At 46.0% G+C, this 24,304-nt stretch overlaps 2 protein-coding genes across 2 annotated transcripts in view; one reads left to right on the top strand and one right to left on the bottom strand.

The window, feature by feature from the left end:
* FBH1 (F-box DNA helicase 1) overlaps positions 1-23,930 on the bottom strand; it is a 41,117-nt gene extending 17,187 nt beyond the window's left edge. Inside the window, exons 1-13 of the mRNA XM_033162703.1 lie at positions 23,850-23,930; positions 22,271-22,435; positions 19,458-19,993; positions 15,916-16,046; positions 15,107-15,245; positions 13,946-14,136; positions 12,721-12,834; positions 12,368-12,459; positions 9,163-9,331; positions 7,261-7,483; positions 5,831-5,918; positions 4,258-4,344; positions 1,290-1,426 (exon numbers count right to left, since the gene is read on the bottom strand). Of these exons, the coding sequence (XP_033018594.1) occupies positions 1,290-1,426; positions 4,258-4,344; positions 5,831-5,918; positions 7,261-7,483; positions 9,163-9,331; positions 12,368-12,459; positions 12,721-12,834; positions 13,946-14,136; positions 15,107-15,245; positions 15,916-16,046; positions 19,458-19,993; positions 22,271-22,435; position 23,850 (2,073 nt within the window). The 5' untranslated portion in view covers positions 23,851-23,930. The remainder of the gene's footprint in view (positions 1-1,289; positions 1,427-4,257; positions 4,345-5,830; positions 5,919-7,260; positions 7,484-9,162; positions 9,332-12,367; positions 12,460-12,720; positions 12,835-13,945; positions 14,137-15,106; positions 15,246-15,915; positions 16,047-19,457; positions 19,994-22,270; positions 22,436-23,849) is intronic.
* LOC117054166 (60S ribosomal protein L17-like) lies at positions 20,305-22,123 on the top strand. Its single transcript, XM_033162704.1, is given in 4 exon segments — positions 20,305-20,354; positions 20,357-20,498; positions 21,706-21,940; positions 21,942-22,123. Coding segments are annotated over 4 exon segments (552 nt in total). The 5' UTR covers positions 20,305-20,323; the 3' UTR covers positions 22,086-22,123.
* Positions 23,931-24,304: the final 374 nt, after the last annotated feature.

The following is a 24,304-nucleotide window of genomic DNA, read 5'->3' as shown; positions in this document are numbered from 1 at the left end:
ACCGGAAGCCCACGAGTCCTAGTACAGTGGAACCTCTACCTGCAACCATAATCCGTTCCGGAGGTCCACCCGGAGGTTGAAACGGGTCGCTGGGAGAGGCGCCGTTGTGCGCAGGTGCGGGCGGCGATTGCCCGCTTCCACGCATGCGTGGACGGCGATCGCCGCTGCTGCGCATGCGCAAACGGCGGCAAACCCGCCGGTTACTTACGGGTTTCCCGCAGATGTTGGGTGAAATGGACGCAAGCAGGTTTGACTGTACCTAAGGGACCGCCTCTCCTGGTATGTCCCAGGTAAGAACCTTAAGGTCCTCAAATAATAACTTTTTGGAGGTCCCGAGCCACAAGGATGCTAGGTTGGCCTCAACTAGGGCCAGGGCCTTCTCAGTACTGGCCCCGACTTGGTGGAACGGTCTATCACAAGAGACCAGGGCCCTGCGGGATTTGGCATCTTTCCGCAGGGCCTGCAAGACGGAGCTGTTCCACCTGGCCTTTGGGTTGGTTTCAGTTTAACCCTGATGTTTCATTCTTTTGGTGGGCTACTTAAAAATGAGGCTGCAGTCTAAATTAAATTTTAAATTGTATTTTAACCTGTATTTTAATGAATTGTTTTATGTTTTTATTGTGATTTTATTGGTGTTAGTTGCCCTGAGCCCGGTTTGGCGGGGAAGGGCAGGTTATAAATTTTTTTTTTTACTATTATTAATATTATTATTATTATTATTTAGTAAGAGAAGTTTTCCTCACTATCCACTTTCTCTGTGCCACACACAACTCTATCATGACCCCGCTGCTTCCTTGCCCTTAAGAAAAACCCCACAAGGCCTCAAATGTTGGGTGTGTTTTGCCCCAGGGCATTCTGCTGCAGCTCCTTAAACATTTCGACTGCCCTTTCTCAACCTTTCCCAGCTCCTGCGCACAGATATTTATCAGGTAAAGGTTTGGGCGGCCCAGATTGGCTTGAAGAGATTTCCACTGCAGGAGTGGGGGAACATGGCCCCCAAGGCCTCTCTGATCTGTCCCTCAGAAGGCTCCCCAGGCCACAACCCTCCCTGGCCCTGCTTTCCACCCCAGGCATTTTGGCCGGTCCGGAATGAGCCATTTTGCCTGCCCAGATGGAAGGTAAGAGGGATGAGGGTCTGTCGAAGCTAGCCTGCCGCAGGACGGTAGAATTCGCATTCGTCGCCCTGCCCAGTTTTGCCTCTGGAACTGCCCGCCACTGGAATGTGGGTTGCCCCAATGAGAATGCGGAATGAAGCACCCGGGCCCAAGCGAAGGTTTGCGGAGGCTCACCTTTGTGAGGTAGAACATGTGGGTGTGTGACACTTCGGTCAGAGCATTGACCGCGCCACGGAAGGAGTAGATCTGCTGGTGAGGGTCTCCTACCAAGATGGCCCCACACGACTGGGAGAGAACAATGTCCATGATAGCTGCAGGAAGAGGAATGGCGTATTTAGGAAGGGAAGCAAAACTTCTCACATGGAAAAGCATGTGTTATGCAGGCTGCGGTGAATTTTTCACAGGGAAGAGCAGTACAGAGGGGGAAAGGTGCCTCAAATGATCTGAAGGCAGCTCTGTTTAGGGAATAGTTACCGGTAGGTAGCCGTGTTGGTCTGCCGCAGTCGAAACAAAATAATTTTTTTATAAAAAAAAAATCCTTCCGGTAGCACCTTAGAGACCAACTAAGTTTGTTATTGATATGAGCTTTTGTGTGCAGAATACAGCGGAGCAGAAGGGCAAAAGCTCGCTTGATCTTGATTTTCAGTACGAATACAGTCCGTGAAAGCGGGGCCTCATCAACGGGCAGCTGCTGATAAGCTTGCGCTAAATCTAACTTCCCGAAAATCTTGGCCCCAGCCAGGGTCGCTAACACGTGGTTCACTACTGGAACCGGGTATGCGTGGTCCTGTAAGGCCCGGTTCAGGGTGCATTTGTAATCACCACAAATACGGACTGAGCCGTCCGGCTTAACCGGTGTGACAAATGGGGTTTCCCAGGTTCCCGAATCTACCGGCTCTAAGACCTCTTGTGTGACTAAGCGATCAAGCTCCTCATCGATCCTGGGTTTCAGCGCAAACGGGACTCTACGGGCCTTGACCCGGATGGGTTGCACTGTGGGGTTCAGCCGTAGGGAAATCAGGGGTCCGTTGCACAGGCCCAGGGTTCCATCAAAGACTGATGGAAACTCCTGGCAGATTGATTCGAATTCTGCCCCTGGGGAAATCTGATTAAGCCCTGAAATGCTTAAGCCTAATGGCCCGAACCATGCTAGGCCTAGAAGGCTAGTGAATGGGCCTTCAGTTATGATGAGGTTCAAATTCTTGGTGGACTTCTTAAACTGGACCTTGAAGGAGCCCATACCCTTTAGCTGTATTCTAAAGCCAGTGTGGTGTAGTGGTTAAGAGTGGTTGACTCGTAATCTGGGGAACCGGGTTCGTGTCTCCTCTCTTCCACATGCAGCTGCTGGGTGACCGTGGGCTAGTCACACTTCTTTGAAGTCTCTCAGCCCCACTCACCTCACAGAGTGTTTGTTGTGGGGGAGGAAGGGAAAGGAGAATGTGAGCTGCTTTGAGACTCCTTCGGGTAGTGAAAAGCGGGATATCAAATCCAAACTCTTCTTAGTTGGTCTCTAAGATGCTACTGGAAGGATTCTATTTTTATTTTTTATTCTGTTAAGGGAGGTATTTGTGGGAATGTTTAGGGATGCAGGAGAGGATATATTGTTTATTATATCCTACTCCAACTTGTGTTATTACAAGTCCCAGAGCTTTGCATAGTTTTCATTCCCCTTTTAAACACACACAGCGGATAGCTTGCTCAGACTCGCTGGAGTCTCTATAAAAATACTGTCCTGGTATTTTCCCCTTCTAATTCCCTCCTAAAATAAGACACGGCACAGTCTTCTATAAAAGTATAAAGGGTTTACTTACAAGTATCAACTGTTCACAATCGGATCCCAGAAGGCAGACTTTTTGCTTAGAAAATTGTATATACATCATTGGGAGACTATTCCTTAAGAGAGATAGGCCCTTCTGACCTCTTGGAAGAGAGCAGCTTGCCTAAGCACATGTTGCTTCATTCAGAGACGGTCGGAAAGAGAGAAAGATGGTGGCCAGCCCAGTGCTTTTGTCTTTACCTGCACAGGTGAGGCCACGCCCATCTCCAGTTACACAGAGGAAGCCCATCCCAGCCCAGAATAAACAGGAAGTTCCGGCTGGCGGACTGAGACGCCCTTCATGTCCACTCTAGCAAAGTTGTGTTTGACTGCTCCTGTGTTTTACATCCCACAGTTTTTAATGATTGATGTTTTAATGTATTTTTACTCTTTTGTTGGAAGTCGCCCAGAGTGGCCAGGGAAACCCTACCAGATGGGCAGGGTATAAATAATATATTCTTATTCCATCTCACGCCTGCCAATCCTCTGTGTGCCAAATAAACCAGCTTTTCCTCCAAGAGGACACCCCGATAAGCTTAGCAAAGACGAGGATGTTAACTAAACCAACATCCTCAATGCCGCACCTAAAAACTCATCGCTTCCGCAATTCTATCTTTCTAAATGTCAAACGGCATTAATATTTGAAACGTGATTAAATCGAAAGATGCAGCCTGGGTCTCTGATGCTTATTGTTTAATGTTTAAGATTTGTTTGTGTTAAATATGTATTCAGCAGCCGACCTCCTTTGTAATGTTTTGTTTTGAAATCTTTACGGTAATTATTTTGGTTTTCTGCTAATTGTGTTGCTTTTACCGTATAGTCTATATTTGACTTTCTTCAGATTGTTTTATTGGTTGATTTATTTTTTTTGGACGTTTTAATATTCTGTAAACCGCTTTGAGATTTCTTTCCCTTAAAAATATAAAGCGATATAGAAACAAGGGGAAAAATATATGAATAAATAAATAATTTGCAGTCCGACTTGGTATAAGGCAGCTTCCTTTGCCACTTCCTGGGGGGGGGGGACAAAGGGGGATAAAGCAATGGTTGCTGGATCAGGCCAGGGGTCTCTCGCATGGGTCGGCCAGATGCCCCGATGGGAAGAAGCCTGGAAGCAAATCCCTCCTGCCCTTTTAGCCGGACTGTTCGCCGTGACAAATCTGCGTACGATTTTAAAGGAAGAGAACACCTTCACCCCGTTTACGCGGTGCTTCCCAAGGAACTGCCAAAATGGGGGGGGGGGGAGCTGCTGCTTTTCCGGAGGGGGAGAGGGGGCTTGGAAAAAAGTCAAACTCTTTTTTCAGTGCAACCCAAAATATTACTCACCGGGGGTGCAGTCTTGGGCCTCGTCGACGAAGATTGCATCGTAGTGGGAAAGAGAAGGCTTTTGGAGCTGCCAGAGCTTTAAGTACCCTAGAAAGGAGGGCACGACATTCATCAAAAAATAATAATTCGGCGTGCAATATAACACCATCCATGGTTTGTTTTTTTAAGTCTACACCCCACAGCAAAACCATGACTCATCAACACCACTTTGGGATTTCTACAAGCAAACAAAAGATTGGCTTAGCTCTAGGAAGAAGAAATCTGCTAATAAAATTCTTGAGGACTAGTATCTTTTGCGACCCCTTTGTGGTGCTACAGGATCCCCAGCCAAGGATATCCTAGTGAATGAAGCCATTTTCTGTTCATTAAGCTGTTTGGGGCTATATAGACATTCAGTTGCCTACGAATGTTCTTCCTCTGATAACATTTTCACCTGGTTTACCTTAGTTTCTCCCTTTAACTACCGTCAAAAAGATTGAAAAGATTGTTCTGTGAACCGCCCCAAGACCTCCGGGCATAGGGCGGTATATAAATTCGATAATTAATAAAGAATACTGGTAATAATAAACAGTGACTTGTACTGTTTCCAGTCTCAGAAACCATGATTGACTGAGATCTATCAATCAAAAAAGCCTTGCTCCTGTTCCCCACAAAAGAACCCAGAATTTTGAACTGGGGGGGCAGGGTGGGGAGCAGATTCTGCATGAGGCACAGAATTCAGCTTTCTGGGGATCTTGGGGCCAAAGCAAGAGAGATATTAAAATTTTGGGAGTTAGATTTTCTTTCCTAATCTACTGCAGGTGACCCGGAATCAGTAGAGAGTCAGAATTCTTCCCCCTCCAACTGCAGTCTGCCCTCTACCAGCCCCCCAAATGCACCTTCCACCCACCCATGGAAATTTTGGCTGTGCAGGACCCTAAACAAGCCACAGTGCCTTCAAGGACTCCCCCACCCCTGGCTTCCCCGACCCCACCCACCTCACTGACTTTGCCTGCTGGAAGCCAGCAAAGGAATGCAGAGGGCCTTCTCGGTGTTGGCGCCCGCCCTGTGGAACACCCTCCCATCAGATGTCAAGGAAAGACATCTGAAGGCAGCCCTGTTTAGGGAAGTTTTTAATGTTTGATGTTTTATGGTGTTTTTCATATTCTGTTGGGAGCTGCCCAGAGTCGCTGGGCGAAACCCAGCCAGATGGGCGGGGTATTATTATTATTATTATTATTATTATTATTATTATTATTATTATTATAAAATGCAGGCACAAATCAAGGCAGGGAGCATGACCTTTCTCCCTGTTGGGCTTTTGGTTTTAACTGGAAAAGCCTCAAAACCAGTTTAGCACTTGGAATGGTGTCCAGCTACGCTTCCTCTGCGTTTTCCTGCTTCTCCAGTGCAACCAAAAGTAAGACTAACCAGGAAACAATCAGTGCGTCACATAAATTACAAAGCTTTGCATATACAGCAGATACCCCAGATGTTGTGACGCATGTTCCCTGTTGGAGGGGTGAACTGTTGAGCTTATTTAACCCTGAAAGCTCCAAACCTCACACTCCCCAACCTCTGGTCACCCACTTACCATCATGGGTCATCTTATAAGCTGTCTCCCTGCTGGGCTCCAACTTTTTCATATTTTCCCATATTTGGTTTGCTTCGTCAACAATGATCTACAAAGGCACAAGAAGGCCAAAAGTATATATATTTAAAAAATTGCCTGGGTTGATCAGGCTAAGAAGACGAACAGAGGAAGCTGCCTTACAAACTGAACAAACCCCTGTGTTGCACAAAGTACGTCAGCGAACATCCAAGCAACACGATGACCACATACATACGTAATAAACAATCCTTATAGAATTACTTCAAACCATTAACATATGCAAAATGAAAACTTTAGTCTCAAAGTCTCTAAAAGTCTTTAAATGAAGAGAGGTACCAAAGCTACTAACATGAGTTTGGCCAAGCTGCGAGAGGCAGTGAAGAATAGGCGTGCCTGGCGTGCTCTGGTCCATGGGGTCACGAAGAGTCGGACACGACTGAACGACTGAACAACAACAACCAAACTTATACGATTATAAGTTTGTAACCTGAAGAACAGTTTCAGGTTAAGAACGGACCTCCAGAACGAATTAAGTACTTAACCAGAGGTACCAATCCCAAACCGGAATTAAGATTGCTGAAAAAAAAATCAACAACCTCAGAAACGCTGATGATACAACCTTGATGGCAGAAAGTGAGGAGGAATTAAAGAACCTTTTAATGAGGGTGAAAGAGGAGAGCGCAAAATATGGTCTGAAGCTCAACATCAAAAAAACTAAGATCATGGCCACTGGCCCCATCACCTCCTGACAAATAGAAAGGGAAGAAATGGAGGCAGTGAGAGATTTCACTTTCTTGGGTTCCATGATCACTGCAGATGGTGACAGCAGTCACGAAATTAGAAGACGCCTGCTTCTTGGGAGAAAAGCAATGACAAACCTAGACAGCATCTTAAAAAGCAAAGACATCACCTTGCCGACAAAGGTCCGTATAGTTAAAGCTATGGTTTTCCCAGTAGTAATGTACGGAAGTGAGAGCTGGACCATCAAGAAGGCTGATCGCCGAAGAATTGATGCTTTTGAATTATGGTGCTGGAGGAGACTCTTGAGAGTCCCATGGACTGCAAGAAAATCAAACCTATCCATTCTTAAAGAAATCAGCACTGAGTGCTCACTAGAAGGACAGATCCTGAAGCTGAGGCTCCAGTACTTTGGTCACCTCATGAGAAGAGAAGACTCCCTAGAAAAGACCCTGATGTTGGGAAAGATGGAGGGCACAAGGAGAAGGGGACGACAGAGGATGAGATGGTTGGACAGTGTTCTCGAAGCTACTAACATGAGTTTGGCCAAACTGCGAGAGGCAGTGAAGGATAGGCGTGCCTGGCGTGCTCTGGTCCATGGGGTCACGAAGAGTCGGACACGAGTCACACGACTGAACAACAACAACAACAACAACAACAACAACTGTACTCACTCGCTTTTCCGCTTCTTGGACAGAAACGAGCTGCCCCTGGTTGTTCTTGCACCAGAGGGGCGCGTGTTCCGTAGTGATGGATTCGTCGGCGGAGGCAAAGAACGCCGAGAGGGTCTCAATCACGGTCTTGGCTCTTATGTACAACGACTGGCCCTCGCGGTGGCGGAGGACAAAGCTGACACAATAGGAGCTCAGCGAGCCAGCGTTGAGCTTCTTCCTGTAGCTGCACCAGGTTGAAAGCGGGGCAATGGGGGGGGGGGAGAGAGAGAGAGAGGGAGAGAGAGAGAAGGAAGAGGCTTTACAACCATGAAGTCCGAAGGCACCTCGTTCAAGGAGACACCCGCCACCCCCAGCCGGAGGAGCAAGCTGCCACCTCACCATGCCAGGGACGAAACAGCTCGCTCCTCGGTTTCAACATCGCGATGCCTCGCAGAGATTGCGGTGTCCGGCTTGCGATACACCGTGATGTTGAAAACCCAACGTCGCCCAGCCCTAATCCCCCGGTGCCGCCACCGCTGCCCCCCCCCCCGACCCAACTCTACAAAAAGCATCATTCAGAATAGTGGTTTGCACAACTCGCCAAGGAAAGTTAACAGTGGAACCCTGGTTTTCAAATGTAATCCGTTCTGGAAGACTTTCAAAATGTTCTGGGAGACTTTCGAAACGTTCAGAAACACGAGGATCAATGGGCTGCCGGCAAAACCCATTGAAAAAAAGGGGAAAACACACAGCGGAAGCCGTTTGACTTCCGAGGCACTTCCGGGTTTTTGGCGTCCGGGTTCCGATTCATTCATCAACAGAGACGCTCGAGAACCGAGGTTCCACTGTACTAACACAGTCACATTCGAAACAGTAGCGATTCACTGCGCTTTCATTTAAAAATCCAAGTAAGATTATTTAGCTGAATTAATTACTGCATCGTGGGGGGGGGGGCGACAAGATGCCCCCGGGGTCCCGTCTGACTCTGCAATTCTAGGATTCTATGATCATATGGGCTTGGAAGATGTTTAACGAATGGCTGTAACGCAGGGTGGATAAAAATCAATGATTTTTTAAAAAATTAAAAAATGGATTTTTTTTTTATTTAAATCAGATTTTTTTTATTTAAATCCCTTTTTTAAAATTTAAATTGGATTTTTTAACAATAAAATTCTTTTGGAAGAAAAATCTTCCTAGAGATAGATTTCTATTTAAGTTACATTATGGTCCAAAGGCTACTCATCAGGGAATAAGGATTTGTTTTAAGTTTTTCATGTTGTTGTTTTTTTATTAAAAAAAAACCCATTTAACCACATCAGTTAGCAAACATGTTATAACAAACAATAATGTTATTGTTTTAAATAAATTGTTTAAATTGTTATTAAGGATATGATTGTTTTTCTCCTTCCAATAAAATACAGCAGAAACATTGTCCAAATATAAACAGTTAACTTATTAAACCTCACAATAATTTCATAATTATCTGCCTATGTATTTCTAATAGTATAACCAAATCAGTAATTTCAGATATAACTGTAAAAAACTAATCTGAAAATTTATCATTCCAAAAATGAAACCTTCATCTGATTGTAAATATTAAGATTATACCAGCAGCAATGTCTTTCTGTAAAAAAAGGAAAAAAAAGATTTAAATCAAGTCTTACTGACTTTGATTGATTTGATTTAAATCAAATCCGCCCTGCTGTAAAGCTTACTAGCCAGGATGGCTCTGTTTCTGCCTCCACTTGTCAGAGACGGCAATGCTTCTGAAGACCAGTTGCTAGGGATCCTGCTTGCTGGTTCCCCACACGCATCTGGTCGGCGACTGCAAGGTCAGGATGCTGTCCATTGATGGGCCATTGAGGGAGCTTCTTGTGTTCCTGCATTTAACCAGGGCACACCCGTGAGACGGCTGCCACTTACTGCTTCCCGACTTCTGCGAAGGCCAAGGAGTGGACCGTCCTGCACGTCACGTTTTGGGGGAACTTCTGCGCCGCCTGATCCGCGATGGTCCTGTTGAACGCCAGGTACAGGAATCTGAGGTTGGACCATCTCTCAGCGTACCTGATCAGGGTGGAAGTCTTCCCTGTCCCTGAGGAGGAAATGGAAACTCTTTCCATAGTTCCAAAACTGTAGCGAAGATCGTGGCTGGAGCGGCTGAGACCCTCCAAAAGCTGCTGGGCGGCCGACCGCTGGCCACGTGGACTGGGGCGGATGGGAGCCAACAACAGGTGGAAAGGCCACAGGTGTCTCCCCAAGACTCATTTAGATAAAGAGCTATGATCTGGTTAGATATTGAAGCAATAGCTGGCTATGCTCTGCCCATTCAGATATATTATTATCTTCCTTTTGATTACGTATGTACTTATACCCTGGCTTTTTCCCTGATGGGGACTCAACATGTTTTATATGTTATAAAATACAGAATAAATATATATTCTATAACATATATAAACATTACTCTTCAGCCAGGCGTTTGACTTATTCATATTCTACAGCCTTTTAAATGTGTCTGTGGGAAGGGGGGGGGGGGTTCTCTGAATTATTTACTTGTGCTTTCATCTTGTATTTTTATTTTGTGAACTGCCCTGAGATCATGTGATGAATGGAATATGCAGAACTGGACAAAATGACGGGAAGAATCCGGGAACAGCGGGACCAGAAATTCATCAAAGACTTGTTAAAGTTTATGAACTATTTGACAAACAATTCGCAGTTGAATACGCTAATAGGACTTCAAGAAGCTTTGTAGTTACCGTATTTTTCGGTCCATAAGGCGCTCCGGACCACAAGACGCACTTGTTTTTTAAAGGGGAAAAACCAGGAAAAAATATTTTCCTGGTTTTCCTCCTCTAAAAAACACGGAGGGGAGCGCTGGAGGGGAAGCCCCTTCTCCCTTCACAGCGGCTCATCCCCGCTTCCTTAAAGGGACATGGGGACGAGGGGAGAAGGTTTCTCCCCTCCTCCCCATGTCCCTTTAAAGAAACAGGGGATAAGCCTGCTTTTGGCGTTGGGGCGCAGGGTGGTGGAGAAAGCAGCAGCATCCCCGCTGTTTCCTCCACCATCCCATGCCTTGCACCGATCCCAAAAGCCTGCTTTTGGGATTGGAGGGCAGCGCGTGGGGTGGTGGAGGAAATCCTCTACCAACCTCCCTGCCGCCCACCGATCCCAAAAGCAGGCATCGCAGCTGCCTCCCCCCACCTCCCGCCGAATACGGCGGGACGTGGGGGGAGGCAGCAGAGATGTTGGTGGTTCGTGCTAGCAGCTCCGTTCACGGAGCTGCTGGCACGATCCACCAACATCCCCTTTGCTCCCCGCCGCCTCCCCCCATCTCCCGTCGCGTTCGGCGGGAGGTCGGGGGAAGCAGCGGAGATGTTGCTGGATCGTGCTAGCAGCTCCGCTCGCCGAAAGAAGCTTCTTTCGGTGAACGGAGGTGCTGGCATGATCCAGCAACATCGCTGCTGCCTCCCCCCACCTCCCGCCGAACGTGGCAGGGGATGTGGGGAGGCAGTTGGAGCGAAGCCTTCGCTCCATAAGGCGCACAGCGATTTTCCCTTCCATTTTAGGAGGGAAAAAGTGCGTCTTATGGAGCGTAAAATACGGTAATGTGTAGAAATATTATTGTAATTATGGTAGTTAGAGTGGTAAGAAATTTATGATAATGTAAACAATGGTAGATTAAAGAAGTATAATATTAAGATATAATTCTGAATGCCATGTGGAAGGTCTGAGGGAAGTCACGGCTATGACAGACAAAATTGAAAAATGTATGTTAATGTATATGATATTTTTTTGTAGTAATGTAGTATAAAATAATAAAAAGAGATCATGTGATGAAGGGCAGCATAATAATGACAAAATAACGATGATGATGATGATAATAATAATAATAATCTCTCTCTCTATATATAAGAATGTTCCCATTGTGTGCGCGGCGGTTACCACCTTGCTCCGTAACCGCTGGACCAAACAGCATCAAATTAGGGCACAGCATTCCATGACCATCAGAGAAGAATCTGGCAAAATTAAATTTCAAAAAAACCACACCTGTCATACCTAAAATACAGAAGAAACGCCAAAAAAAAAAAACCGGCGCCCCTATTACACGTCACCAGCAAAACATTGCCCTCTAGTGACGGCTAAACTGGTACTGCAGCTAATACAGCTTCCCCCTGGCAGAGCTCCGTTGGCCATTTGCGAGATCGCAAACCGGTAATTGAAAAGCGGAGGGCGAAAAGAGGGTAATTGAAAACGTGGGGGGGCAATGAGGGTAATTGAAAACGGAGGGGAAGAGAAGGGGCAGACGGAAGTTGAACGGGGGGAACGGAAAAGAGGGTAATTGAAAACGGGGGGTATGTGAAAAAATTGAAAGCGGGGGAAGAGAAGGGGCAGGCGGAAGTTGATTGGGGGGTGAAAAGAGGGTAATTGAAAAGGGGGGAAGAGTGTAATTGAAAACGGGGGGGGAGAGAAGGGGCAGATGGAAGTTGATTGGGGGGGCCTGAAAAGAGGGTAATTAAAAACGGGGGGGGGGGAGAATGGGTAGATAGAAGTTGAACAGGGGAAGTTCTTCAATTTCACAAAATCAGCCGTAGCAACACCTGGCCGGATCAGCTAGTAATGTTTTATAAATCTGGTCTACATATACTAAGTAAGTTTGTATGGCCTAAATAAACCAAGGAATTGCCACCAAAAAATGCCACAACCATCACCAGAGGGTAGGGAGAGTTCAAAAGGCGCCATGTGCCACCAAGCGGCCATTATAAAGCCTGTGCGCTTAAGGCCACAAGGTAGTATAAACACAGGCAACTGGGAAACCCTGGCCTGTGAGCACTCCAGTTGGAGAACAGCCTTTACCAAAGGTGTCATGGGCTTTGAAAACACTCGAACTCAGAACGCAAGGGAGAAACGTGCTAAGAGGAAGGCACGCTTGGCAAACCCTCACTGTGATCCACTCCCACCCGGAAACCAATGTCCCCACTGTGGGAGGATGTGTGGATCCAGAATTGGCCTCCACGGTCACTTTACGGACTCACTGCTAAGACCGTGTTTATGGAAGACAATCTTACTTGGCTACAAGTCATCGCCAAAGGAGGAGGAGGAGATTCTGTGTCGACTTAAGCCACCTTACCTGCAAAAGCGATGATCTTCATAACTTCCCTTGGTGCAATTGCTTGATTTAAGATCTTCATCTGTTCACAAGTGAGTCGTATATCGGGGCTGCTGAAGAAAACAACCCAAACCGACATGGGTTAATGAAATGCTAAAACTCGGCGCTCAAATGAGCCCCCGTTCTCTGAATCTGCGGCAGCCCCACCCTGCCCCGCGAGGGAGAAAGCCGATGCAGGAAAGCTTTCCTCTCTCTTTTGTCGCACTAGAACTCATCCAATGAACTTGAAACGTTGGGAGATTCAGGAGGGCTTGCAAGGAAAGCTGGCAACGGCCGCAGTTCATTTCAGCTTTCGACGTAAAGACCGGAAGTACCTGCACTGAGGGCCTCTTTCGTATCCGGTGCTGCCCCATTCCGGCTTAACGACTGCCATGCCGTTGTTAGAATTCTCCAGGAGATAGAGGCAGTAGAAAATGCTGTAGTGAAACCTACAAGGACGCAGAGAGGAGTGTTTGAATCGAAAGGGGTCCCTAACGGCATAAGCGAGGCTGGAAATAACAAACTTAGGTAACAATATACAGATGTCAGCACGGGGAAAAATCATGGAAAGGGGGTTCCAGATTCACAGCATGCACCGTATTTTTCACTCCATAAGACGCACTTTTTTCCTCCTAAAAAGTAAGGCGAAATATCTGTGCGTCTTATGGAGTGAATGGTGGTCCCTGGAGCTGAATTGCCCGGTGGCCAAAAGAGGATCATGCTTTTTATTTTACAAAGAGAAAAGGGGGTGTAGAAAGGACCCCGCTCAGCAGCTGATCAGCAAGAGATAAGGAGAGAGATAAGAGTCCCGGCTCCCTTTCAGCCCCGCCCTCCTTTGTTGAATATGCTGCAGAGGGAGGTTGTTTGTTTCCCCAGCGACATGTGACTGGCTGATTAGATTATCTGTCTGGAAACTGTAGAAAAGGCTCCCTTTCTTTTAGAAGCTGCAGAAATGTGAGTTGAACCCCATAAAAATGGGGCTTTTCCTCTTTGCTTTTCCCCCTTTGCAAAAGGAGCTTTGCTTTTCCCCCTTTGCAAAAAAAAGCTGCAAAACTTTTAGTTGATCCTCAAAAAACCAGGGCTTTTCCCTTTGCAAAAAAATGCTGCAAAACTTTTAGCTGATCCTCAAAAAACCCAAGGCTTTTCCCTTTGCAAAAAAAGCTGCAAAACTTTTAGCTGATCCTCAAAAAAACAGGGTTTTCCCCTTTGCAAAAAAAGTTGCTAAACTTTTAGCTGATCCTCAAAAAAACAGGGCTTTTAGAGGAGGAAAAGCGGAAAAAAGAATTTCTGGGTTTCCTCCTGTAAAAACGAGGTGCACCCTATGGTCAGGTGCGCCCTATGGAGTGAAAAATACGGTAATACGTTAAAAGAAAACGATGTATCGCTGGTATTTAACCCCGAGTAAATTAGCCAAAAATGTATAGGACAAGTTCAAATATCTGCTGGAAATGTAAAGAAAAGGAAGGCACCTTTAACCACATGTGGTGGAACTGTAAAGTAATAAAAGAATTCTGGGAGATGATATACAACGAATTGAATTTTTAAAATTTAATGACGTACCTGTTGCTGATGTGAATCTTTTTATCCCGCATGGCAAACAGCACAGTGGCCATGCAGTACAGAACTTCCATGATGTCCACTAGCGAGAGGCTGGAGCTGGGTCTCCTAACACAAGCCACCAGCTCCTGGACATCACAGACACCTCCAGACATCAGCACGATGGTAGCAAATATGGCCCAAATATACGGAGGCTGGAAAGGATGTATTTTTTTAAAAAAAAAACAATAATTAGGTTCATCACAAAGATGATTTTTATGTTTTATTATGCTTTTAGATATGTTGGAAGCCGTCTAGAGTGGCTGGGGCAACCCGGTTAGATGGGCAGGGTCCAAATAATTTATTGTTATTATTATTATTCGGCTTTAGAAATGCAATTTACCAGGCCTAATTACAACATGAAAGAAACGAACCTTTCCACGATATTCTAATTTTTCGAGTTTCACCTGTAAACACACACACACACACGCAAATGGTAAAGCGGGCTGAGAGCTGAAGCACCAGGGAACAGTCAACTCTCCTAGGGTACAAGGCAATACATGTTTACTCGGACGTAAGCACCGCCGGGCTCAACGGCCACATACTGCCAGGTGCAGAGGGCCTGCTTCTTGGGAGAAAAGCAATGACAAACCTAGACAGCATCTTAAAAAGCAAAGACATCACCCTGCCGACAAAGGTCCGTATAGTTAAAGCTATGGTTTTCCCAGTAGTAATGTACGGAAGTGAGAGCTGGACCATAAAGAAGGCTGATCGTCGAAGAATTGATGCTTTTGAATTCTGGTGCTGGTGGAGACCCTTGAGAGTCCCATGGACTGCAAGAAGATCAAACATATCCATCCTTAAAGAAATCCGCCCTGAGTGCTCACTAGAAGGGCAGATCCTGAAGTTGAGGCTCCAGTACTTTGGCCACCTCATGAGAAGAGAAGACTCCCTAGAAAAGACCCTGATGTTGGGAAAGATGGAGGGCACAAGGAGAAGGGGACGGCAGAGGATGAGATGGTTGGGCAGTGTTCTCGAAGCTACTAACAGGAGTTTGGCCAAACTGCGGGAGGCAGTGAAGGATAGGCGTGCTCTGGTCCATGGGGTCACGAAGAGTCGGACACGACTGAACGACTGAACAACAACAAATGCAGAGGGCGGAGAGAACAAGCATGCCGCACTTACTCCCGCTTTGGGGCTCGACAGCTCAGGAAGCCAGCTGGCAAGGCAGGCTTCTGCCTTGGGAAACAGAGAGTGGTTTGTCAAGCATTGGCGGATCGCTCCGGGGTCCCAGCAGTGATGGCTCTTCGCAGAAGCAACACACCTGTGTGGAAACAAAGCAAAAAATGAATGGTGTAAGTGGACGACCCCCACCCCCAGACACCAGGTCAGGACTGTCTTCTGTTACATTTTTTGTCTACATTGGTTAAGATGCTGGGATCTGGATACTGGCTTAAAGTGGAATATGTAAAGAATTATTAGCTAAAAATTTCGATGCCGGAGGGAGGGAAGGGTGTAGAAAAAAGAATAAATTTAAGTGAGTAAATTTAGTTTAATTAGGAAAATTGGCAGGGTTTAGGAAAGGTTCAGAAGCGCCTAGGAGCCGAGGTTTGGTAAAAATATATATAAGGATTTAAGTATGATATTAATTGATTTTGTGTAATAGGATAAAGGTAAAATTATTATAGGTGTGTAAAATAGATTTGATATAAACAGTTAACTTATTAAACCTCACCATAATTTTGTAATTATGTGTCTTGTGTATTTATTATAGTATAACCAAATCAGTAACTTTTTGATATAACTGTAAAAACTACTCTGACAATTTCTTATACCAAAAATGAAACCTTCCTCTGGTTGTAAATATTAAGATTATACCAGCAGAAATGAGTCTTTCTGTAAAAATAAAAATCATGATTTAAATCAGGTCTTACTGACTAGTGATTTAAATCAATTTGATTTAAATCACATCTCACCCTAGAAGCACCACTCACCGTAAAAACCCCAGCGGAAATTGGCTCTGCATGGGGGTCAGGTCATATCGTTGCAGGATGGCCCTCACAATGAGCTTGGCCTGGGCCTCAGACTTCAGATACTTGTAGTACAGTTTTTTCCAAGGAACGAACTGGAAAAAACCAAAGCAAAGCATTCAGCTCCTTTCTGAAACCAAACGAAGTTTAATTTATGCATTTTCCAGCTTCAGGGATGTAAACTGCATCTCTTATGGCAGATGAAAATGACGGACTATATGGAACTTGCCGAGATGACCGGGAAACTCCATGACCAGAGGGACGACGCAGTGGGAGAAGAATGGAAGAAATTTAAAATGTATTTGAAAAAATATAGTAAGATTGAAATTTAGAAAGAACTTGGAAGAAATGTAAGACTGCAGATTTAGAATTATGTTAAGTGTTAATGAAATGTGAAATAATGAATTAAGTAAATAATTTAAGAAACAGAAAAGACTTTTTTTGGAAAATATGGTTGGTACAATGTAAAGAAAATACTAAAGATGAAGGACAATGAACGCAGGAAGGGCAGACGTGAGGAAGTCTAGCAACAATGTTAAGGAAAGAAGCAGCTTTTAAGAAATAATTTTTTTGTTTTTCATTTTTGTATTTTTGTAGTGTGTATAAGTTTTTGTTTTTGTAATTGTGGCGTTTGTAGTTGTTGTATTAGTTGATTTTATATGTTTTGTTGACGTTTTGAAAAACTAATAAATATATTTAAAATAAATAAATAAACTGCATCTCTTTTGCAGGATTCATTCTTCCCTCCCGGAGGAGCGAAAGAAGCAGCGTTAGGAACTCATATATCGTCAAACGCCACCTTAAACCTGGGTCGCCACAACACACAGTCTATGTGCCATTTTCTGCATTTCTGTACCACTTTAGATTTCAAACAGATAAAAGATCTCAAAGCGGTTTACAACACATTAAAACATCCCATGAAACAATCCAGAGTAAAAGAAACTCAGGGGAAATATTTCACATCCTATTCTAAATGACATTGTCAGGGAACTGTCCCCGGCTCAGCGCAGGGTTGTGGAAGGGCTCTTGGGATGCTACAGAGAGCCCCGGCCCCACCTGATCAGCAACACCTCCTCTTCCAGCGGAGGTGGCAGCGATGTCTCCAGTAGGGAGGGGCAGCAGTTTTGGGTCTTGAGAGCAGAGGCTCTGGGGATGTTGGAGAGACCCTGCACTCCCCTCGCTCAGCGGGCAAGGAGGGAGGCACGCCATTTCCGGCGCCCCAAATGCGCAGAGGGGTGAAACGCAAAGAGGGGAGGCGGAGATTTGGGATACCGAAACTCTTAGGTTGGGGTCACAGCTGGAAGGGGCCACTCCCGGATTCTGCGAGTGACTGATACAGACATGAACTTGTAGTTCTGCACTGTAAATAGCACACACAATAAACCTGTTAAAAGACGGTTTGGAGTCTTGCCTGGTTACTCGCAAGCAACCATCCAGCGGACCTTACAGACATTTTGCTTTCCTACTTAATTTATAGAGCTGCCCGATAGCAGAAGTACTCTAGGAAGCCAGTGGGGGGTCGTAGTCAGAGTGTCCTACTAGGACCTGGGAGATCAGGGTTCAAATCCCCACTCAGCCAGGAAGATCCCTTAACCCATGGGTAGGCAAACTAAGGCCCCAGGGGCCGGATCTGGAACAATCGCCTTCTAAATCCGGCCTGCGGACGGTCCAGGAATCAGCGTGTTTTTACATGAGTAGATTGTGTCCTTTTATTTACAGTAAAATACATCTCTGGGTTATTTGTGGGGCCTGTGCGGGGATTCGGTGCTGGAGCTTCCCGTGCGTGAGTCTAAGCTACCCACGCACGAGATACCAGTTGCCGGGGATAAGCGGCCAGCGTTCCGCGTGCGTATGGGCACGGGCGCCGGCCAAGCCTCAATATCTGAAGGTGTGTGAGTAAGACGGTAATGGTTCCAAAGGTGCGTGAGTAAGTGGATGCCTCGAAAATAAATGGATGCCTCGAAAATGAACGGATGCCTCAAATCTGAATGGATGCCTCGAAACTGGACTTGGACCTCCTGCACTATCACTTAAAGCAAAAGAAACTAAACCAAGGGCAAAGTTAAAGCATGAAGTTAGACCCCTGACGTTTTTTAAAATGAAATTAAATAAACCTTTTCCCCAATAAAGACAGACACTGGAGTATCTTTTATGGCTTTGGCTGACCCGCATAGGCTCCTGCACTTTGCTGTTCTAAGCCCTATGCTAAGTTTTCCCTAAACTCTCAGTCCCTACACCGCCAAATCTTCCGCGATACTAAACTAAATAAAACTACACCGAATAATCTTCCGCGATCTAGCCCTATGCTAGGTCTAGAAGCCTAACTAAACCTTTACCGAAAGATCTTCCGCAAACTATACTCTGACTAACATAAAACCATCCAACCCGTCCAACCCGCTCCCAAAAAGCCCTTAAACTAAAACTAAATGAACTGAGATCCAACTGAACAAAACGTGCCTAAGCGGGGAGCCTCAGCCTTTTATTGATGAACGAGTATGACATCACGATCAATATATTAACCAATAAAACCACTGTTGCTGCCCTCCAAAAAGGCGGGAAGCAGAATAAACGTCCATTGATAACTTTGAAAACCTCTGGAACTACAATTTTAGGCGGAGTAATTCCATTGGTAAAGTGCCTCCGTTAAAAGTGAAAGTGAAAGTAAGAGTCAATGGCAAAGTGCTCACTGACTCCAAAACGGAAGGATACGAAAAGTAGTGCATAATAATCATTAAAATAAACAAATAACCGCGGATCTTTAACGGATCCACGAAGTGTATTCCCACAGGCCTGCCTGGTGTTTTTACATGAGTAGAATGTGTGCTTTTATTTAAATTGCAACCCTGGGTTATTTGTGGGGCATAGGAATTCATTTGTATTTTTTTTCAAAATATAGTCTGGCGCCCCACAAGGTCTGAGGGACAGTGGACCGGCCCCCTGCTGAAAAGGTTTGCTGACCCCTGTCTTAACCTACCTCACAGAGTCGTTGTGGGGATTAACTGAGGGGTGTGTGTGAAGCATGTATCATTATTATTTATCGAATTTATATACTGCCCTATACCCAGAGGTCTCAGGGCCGTTTGCAGAACAAAAAACAAAATATAAAACCACAAAATATATAATCAAAATAAAAACAACAACCCAATAACTCTCCCCCCCCAACCAAAAAAACCCCCCACATTTTAAAAGGGCATAGGATGCCAAATCAACCAAAGGCCTGGTTAAAAAGGAACATTTTCCCCTGGCGCCTAAAGGTGTATAATGAAGGTGCCAGGCGAACGTCTCCCCATGTACTCCTTGGGAGGAAAAAGGTGTGATAGACAGTAAATGCAATAAATAAGCTTTTCTGCTTACCTGCTTGAGAAAGCTGGAGGGGCCAGTCGGACGGAGATGTCAGTCGCCAACTTGGCACCCAGAGATCTCCACGTGGTCGCAGTTGGGCCTGTGCCAGTCTCAAAACATGACTGGCTAATTTCTAACACAACCGATGAGGAGGCATCGCTCACCTGCGGGTCAGAGACGATCCGATTCCAGCGATGACACACCAAGGTGAGGCTCTGGAAGAGATCGGCCGCGGGCACAAGGGCAAAGATCTCCCTAAGAACCTCGTCGGGCAGCTTCTCCATGCTTCCCTGGGGAACCTCCCAAGACGGGGTCCCTAAGAGCCCAAAACACGCATCTGGCAGAGGATCGGTCTCCAAGTCGTTGGCATCCGCCTTGAGGCTTCCGTCAGCCCAGGGCTGCTCAGAAAACTGCTCCAGTGATGGTTTTTTATCCTGGTCCCATTGGTCACTGCCCGCCCGGAGGTTGCTGGGGCTCTCGGAGAAATGTGGCCGTTTCCTGGAAGCCGCTGGGCCCCCGCCGTCCCCGACAACAGAGCAGGAGTCCTCCGGGTCTAAGAAGTCATCGCGAGCGAAAAAGGATTCCAGGAAGTCTACCTCGCGTTTGCTCTCATTGTCTTTTGCCACGACAGCTGCACATCTAGGCGGTTGGGGTTTGCTTCCAAAGTAGTCGGTGATGCTGAATTGGTGGCCCACGGAGACTGGAAAGGAAAACCACAGCATCTGCTTCCAGCCTTCCAACACCCTTCCCCAACATCTGGTACCCTCCAGATGTTTTGCACCACATTGGTCCTGGCCAATAGGGCCATTTCGAATGACAATGCCCCTTTAAGGTGTAGTTTTAATACATCCTAGAGGACACTGAGTAAGGGGAAGGCTTTTCCTAGGGCTGCCCCTCAACCGCAAACATCTCCTGCCCTCATTTCCTCACCCCAACAACCCTGCGAGGCGGGTTAAGCTGAGACACAGCAATTTGCCCAACTGAGGTTGCCCACTTTTTCCACCTTGTGGCTGTAAGGTAAGCTCTGAAAATGGTCCACTACTCACTTGATCTGGAGAACCCACAAAATCATGCAAGTCAAGGGGGTCCAACCTTCATGTTCGCTTTAAGAACACACATGAGACTGCCCAGGCTACCAAGGGTATGCACATCCGGAAAGCTACCAAGTACTTGAAGGATGTGACCCTAAAGAAGCAGTGTGTTCGGAACTAATCCAGAATGTGGCAGCTAGACTGGTGACTGGGAGCGGCAGCCGAGACCACATAACACTGGTCCTGAGAGATCTGCATTGGCTCCCAGTACGTTTCCGAGCACAATTCAAAGTGTTGGTGCTGACCTTTAAAGCTCTAAACAGCCTGGGTCCAGTATACCTAAAGGAGCGTCTCTACCTCCATTGTTCTGCCGGGACACGGACACTGAGGTCCAGCGCCAAGGGCCTTCTGGCGGTTCCCTCGCTGAGAGAAGTCAAGTTACAGGGAACCAGGCAGAGGGCCTTCTCGGTAGTGGCACCCGCCCTGTGGAACACCCTCCCACCAGATGTCAAAGAGAAATCCAACTACCAGACTTTTAGGAGACATCTGAAAGCAGCCCTGTTTAGGGAAGCTTTTAATGTTTAATAGATTATTGTTTAATAGATTATTGCCACTGGTCCCATCACCTCCTGGCAAATAGAAGAGGAAGAAATGGAGGCAGTGAGAGATTTCACTTTCTTGGGTTCCATGATCACTGCAGATGGTGACAGCAGTCACGAAATTAGAAGACGCCTGCTTCTTGGGAGAAAAGCAATGACAAACCTAGACAGCATCTTAAAAAGCAAAGACATCACCTTGCCAACAAAGGTCCGTATAGCTATGGTTTTCCCAGTAGTAATGTACGGAAGTGAGAGCTGGACCATAAAGAAGGCTGATCGCCAAAGAATTTATGCTTTTGAATTATGGTGCTGGAGGAGACTCTTGAGAGTCCCATGGACTGCAAGAAGATCAAACCTATCCATTCTCAAGGAAATCGGCCCTGAGTGCTCACTAGAAGGACAGATCCTGAAGCTGAGACTCCAATACTTTGGCCACCTCATGAGAAGAGAAGACTCCCTGGAAAAGACCCTGATGTTGGGAAAGATGGAGGGCACCAGGAGAAGGGGACGACAGAGGATGAGATGGTTGGACAGTGTTCTCGAAGCTACTAACATGAGTTTGGCCAAACTGCGAGAGGCAGTGAAGGATAGGCGTGCCTGGCGTGCTCTGGTCCATGGGGTCACAAAGAGTCGGACACGACTGAACAACAACAACAAGAAGATTATTGTATTTTAACATTCTGTTGGAAGCCGCCCAGAGTGGCTGGGGAAACCCAACCAGATGGGCGGGTTATAAATTATAATAATAATAATAATAATAATAATAATAATTTATTATTATTATTCTGTCGTTACAATGGTGGCGTTGGTAGATGTGCCCAGGCCAAGCAGTGGGGCTGGACACAGGGGCGTTGGCCAAAAAAGAGTGCCGAATTCCTCCTGCCCATGCTTAAAAATGCTGAGAGCAATGCTGAGCTCAAGGGTCTTGATGTGGACTCTCTGGTAATTGAGCACATTCAGGTTAACAAAGCTCCCAAAATGCGCAGGCGGACCTACAGGGCTCATGGTTGCATTAACCCCCTACATGAGTTCTCCTTGCCACATTGAGATGATCCTCACAGAGAAGGAGCAAATCGTCCCTAAACCAGAAGAGGAAGTTTCTCAAAAGAAGATGATATCTCAAAAGAAACTGAAGAAGCAGAAACTGATGGCTCGGGAATAAACATCTATTCAGTTCACAAATAAAAAACAAAATTTTAATTTTTAAAAAAGAGGTTGCCCACCGCCGATTCACGGAAGCAAGAGTTTTGCCCATGGCCTCCCCCAAACTCGAGTTGAAACCCCACCACCTGATATTTAGCAGAGATCGCCCACACATTTCCAGCCCCCCACCACATGCGGCTGTACCTCGGGGGTGCTTTTTCGTCCGGTAAGTTGGGTAAAGACCTCTGTGGGCGTCTCGCCTCCCTTGGCTCTGACCCAAAGGCTGTATCAAGGATGAGACCCCTTCCGGGCTCTGGCTCAGAGCGTCACATTCGTAGGCTGTTAGACGGAGCTGCTTATGGCGTCTCACTGTCCACAACAAAATGGTAAGAAATCACCCTTTTGCGGCTGTTAATTCAGTATTGGGACGGGTGAGGCAGTGTTAAGAAACTCAGGTGCATAAGCTAATCGCCAAATACCTGTAGCACTTTCTTAAACATAGGTTACAGTCGCCACAACGAAATGTCTAGGTGCTCCTTTTATTGCCACAATGAAAATTATGATTGCTATTAATTTTACTGAAAGGGCTGGTGCCGTGCTGCTTTTACTGTAATTGTCCGTTTGCTTCTAACACAACTTTTATATTTAAATACAGTTTTAATTGTTAATTAAAAAATAATTATTCCTCCTCAAGCACTGTTAGCTGCTTCTGTTTTTATCAGTAAAAGTCTGTCGGGGGGGAAGAAAGGCGAGTTAATATTAAGGATAGTGTGCTAAAAAACAAACAAACCAATTAACGATCTATATATGCTGCCACATCACAAAAAGCACACGGCAGTTCGCAACCACGTGAAAAGCCTAAAATTTCAGATTAAAACTACAAAGTGGAAGGAAAGGAGGAACTTTTTCTGCCTCCCCACTTCCAGCCACTCTCTGAAGACTGGAGAAGAGACCTTCTTAAGAATAAACAAAATAAAACTAAAAATCCCTTCTTCAGATATCTGGTACCTGAAGAAGTGTGCATGCACATGAAAGCTCACACCAATAACAAACTTAGTTGGTCTCTAAGGCAGTGTTTTTCAACCACTGTTCCGCGGCACACTAGTGTGCCGCGAGATGTTGCCTGGTGTGCCGTGGGAAAAATTGAAAAATTACTTTATATATAGTCAATATAGGCACAGAGTTAATTTTTTTAACATTTTCTAATGGTGGTGTGCCTCGTGAGTTTTTTCATGAAACAAGTGTGCCTTTGCCCAAAAAAGGTTGGAAAACACTGCTCTAAGGTGCTACTGGAAGGAATTTTGTTATTTTGTTTCGACTACAGCAGACCAACACCTACCTGCAACTTCTTAAGAATATTAGGGGGGTGGGCAGGGGAAGGACCAGACTATGTGAAAAATGGACCTAATAGTTTAGCGTGAAAACCTTAAAACCACACACACACACACACACACAGACCCCAAATAAAAAGAGAAAACTTAGAAGCAAAAAAAAAAAAAACAGATTATAAAATTACACAGGCCCTGGAATGCACAAATACTAAAAGAAAACCCATGGATTAAAATGCACATTAAAAAGTGATTTCCTGCAATTTTTAAAGTTACAGCAAATTTCCAAAGATGCAATTCAACCCTAATTTAGTAACAGCCCCAATATATCTAACACCCCACCCGATGCAACCAGGGTTTTTAAAGCCATTATCCCTCATTTGCAGTTAATTAAGGGTGTGGATTAACAATTATTAGCCCCCCCCTCCTCCCTTTTCCTCTTCCCAGTCTCTCACTCTCATCTTCGAGGAAACTTGCAGGCAGGAAAGAGGCGCCGCCTTTGCACGCCCACCTAACCCGCCTCCACGGTTTTGCTCCGCGCTGCGTACGTTGCTAGGCGGCTAGGCCCCGCCCTCCCCTGATTGACGCTCCAGGCGAGCCATAGAGCTCGCCGGCCCGCGGGCTCTTCCGGGTTCGGCCGAGCCGTTGCCAGGGCTCGGAGGGCACGAGCGGACACGTTGCCCGGAGTTTGCTGACGTAAGTTGCTCTTTGCTTGCTTCCTTCCTTCCTCCCAATCAAAGAGATAATAGCATCAGCCAAGAGGTCCGCGTAGCTTTCACTTCCGGTTCCCGTGGGCAGTCATCCATGTGCGTGGCAAGAGTGGTGGAAGTGCGTAGGGATCCGTTGCGCATTACAGTACTGTAATCGGCTTTAAGGAGTTAAATGAAGCAGGTATGCCGAGTTTTCCCCC

Source organism: Lacerta agilis, chromosome 10, assembly GCF_009819535.1.
Source record: "Lacerta agilis isolate rLacAgi1 chromosome 10, rLacAgi1.pri, whole genome shotgun sequence".
NCBI classification, from domain to species: Eukaryota; Metazoa; Chordata; class Lepidosauria; order Squamata; family Lacertidae; genus Lacerta; species Lacerta agilis.
The sequence above is the reverse complement of the archived record's forward strand: the minus strand, read 5'-3'. Positions and strand labels throughout refer to the sequence as shown.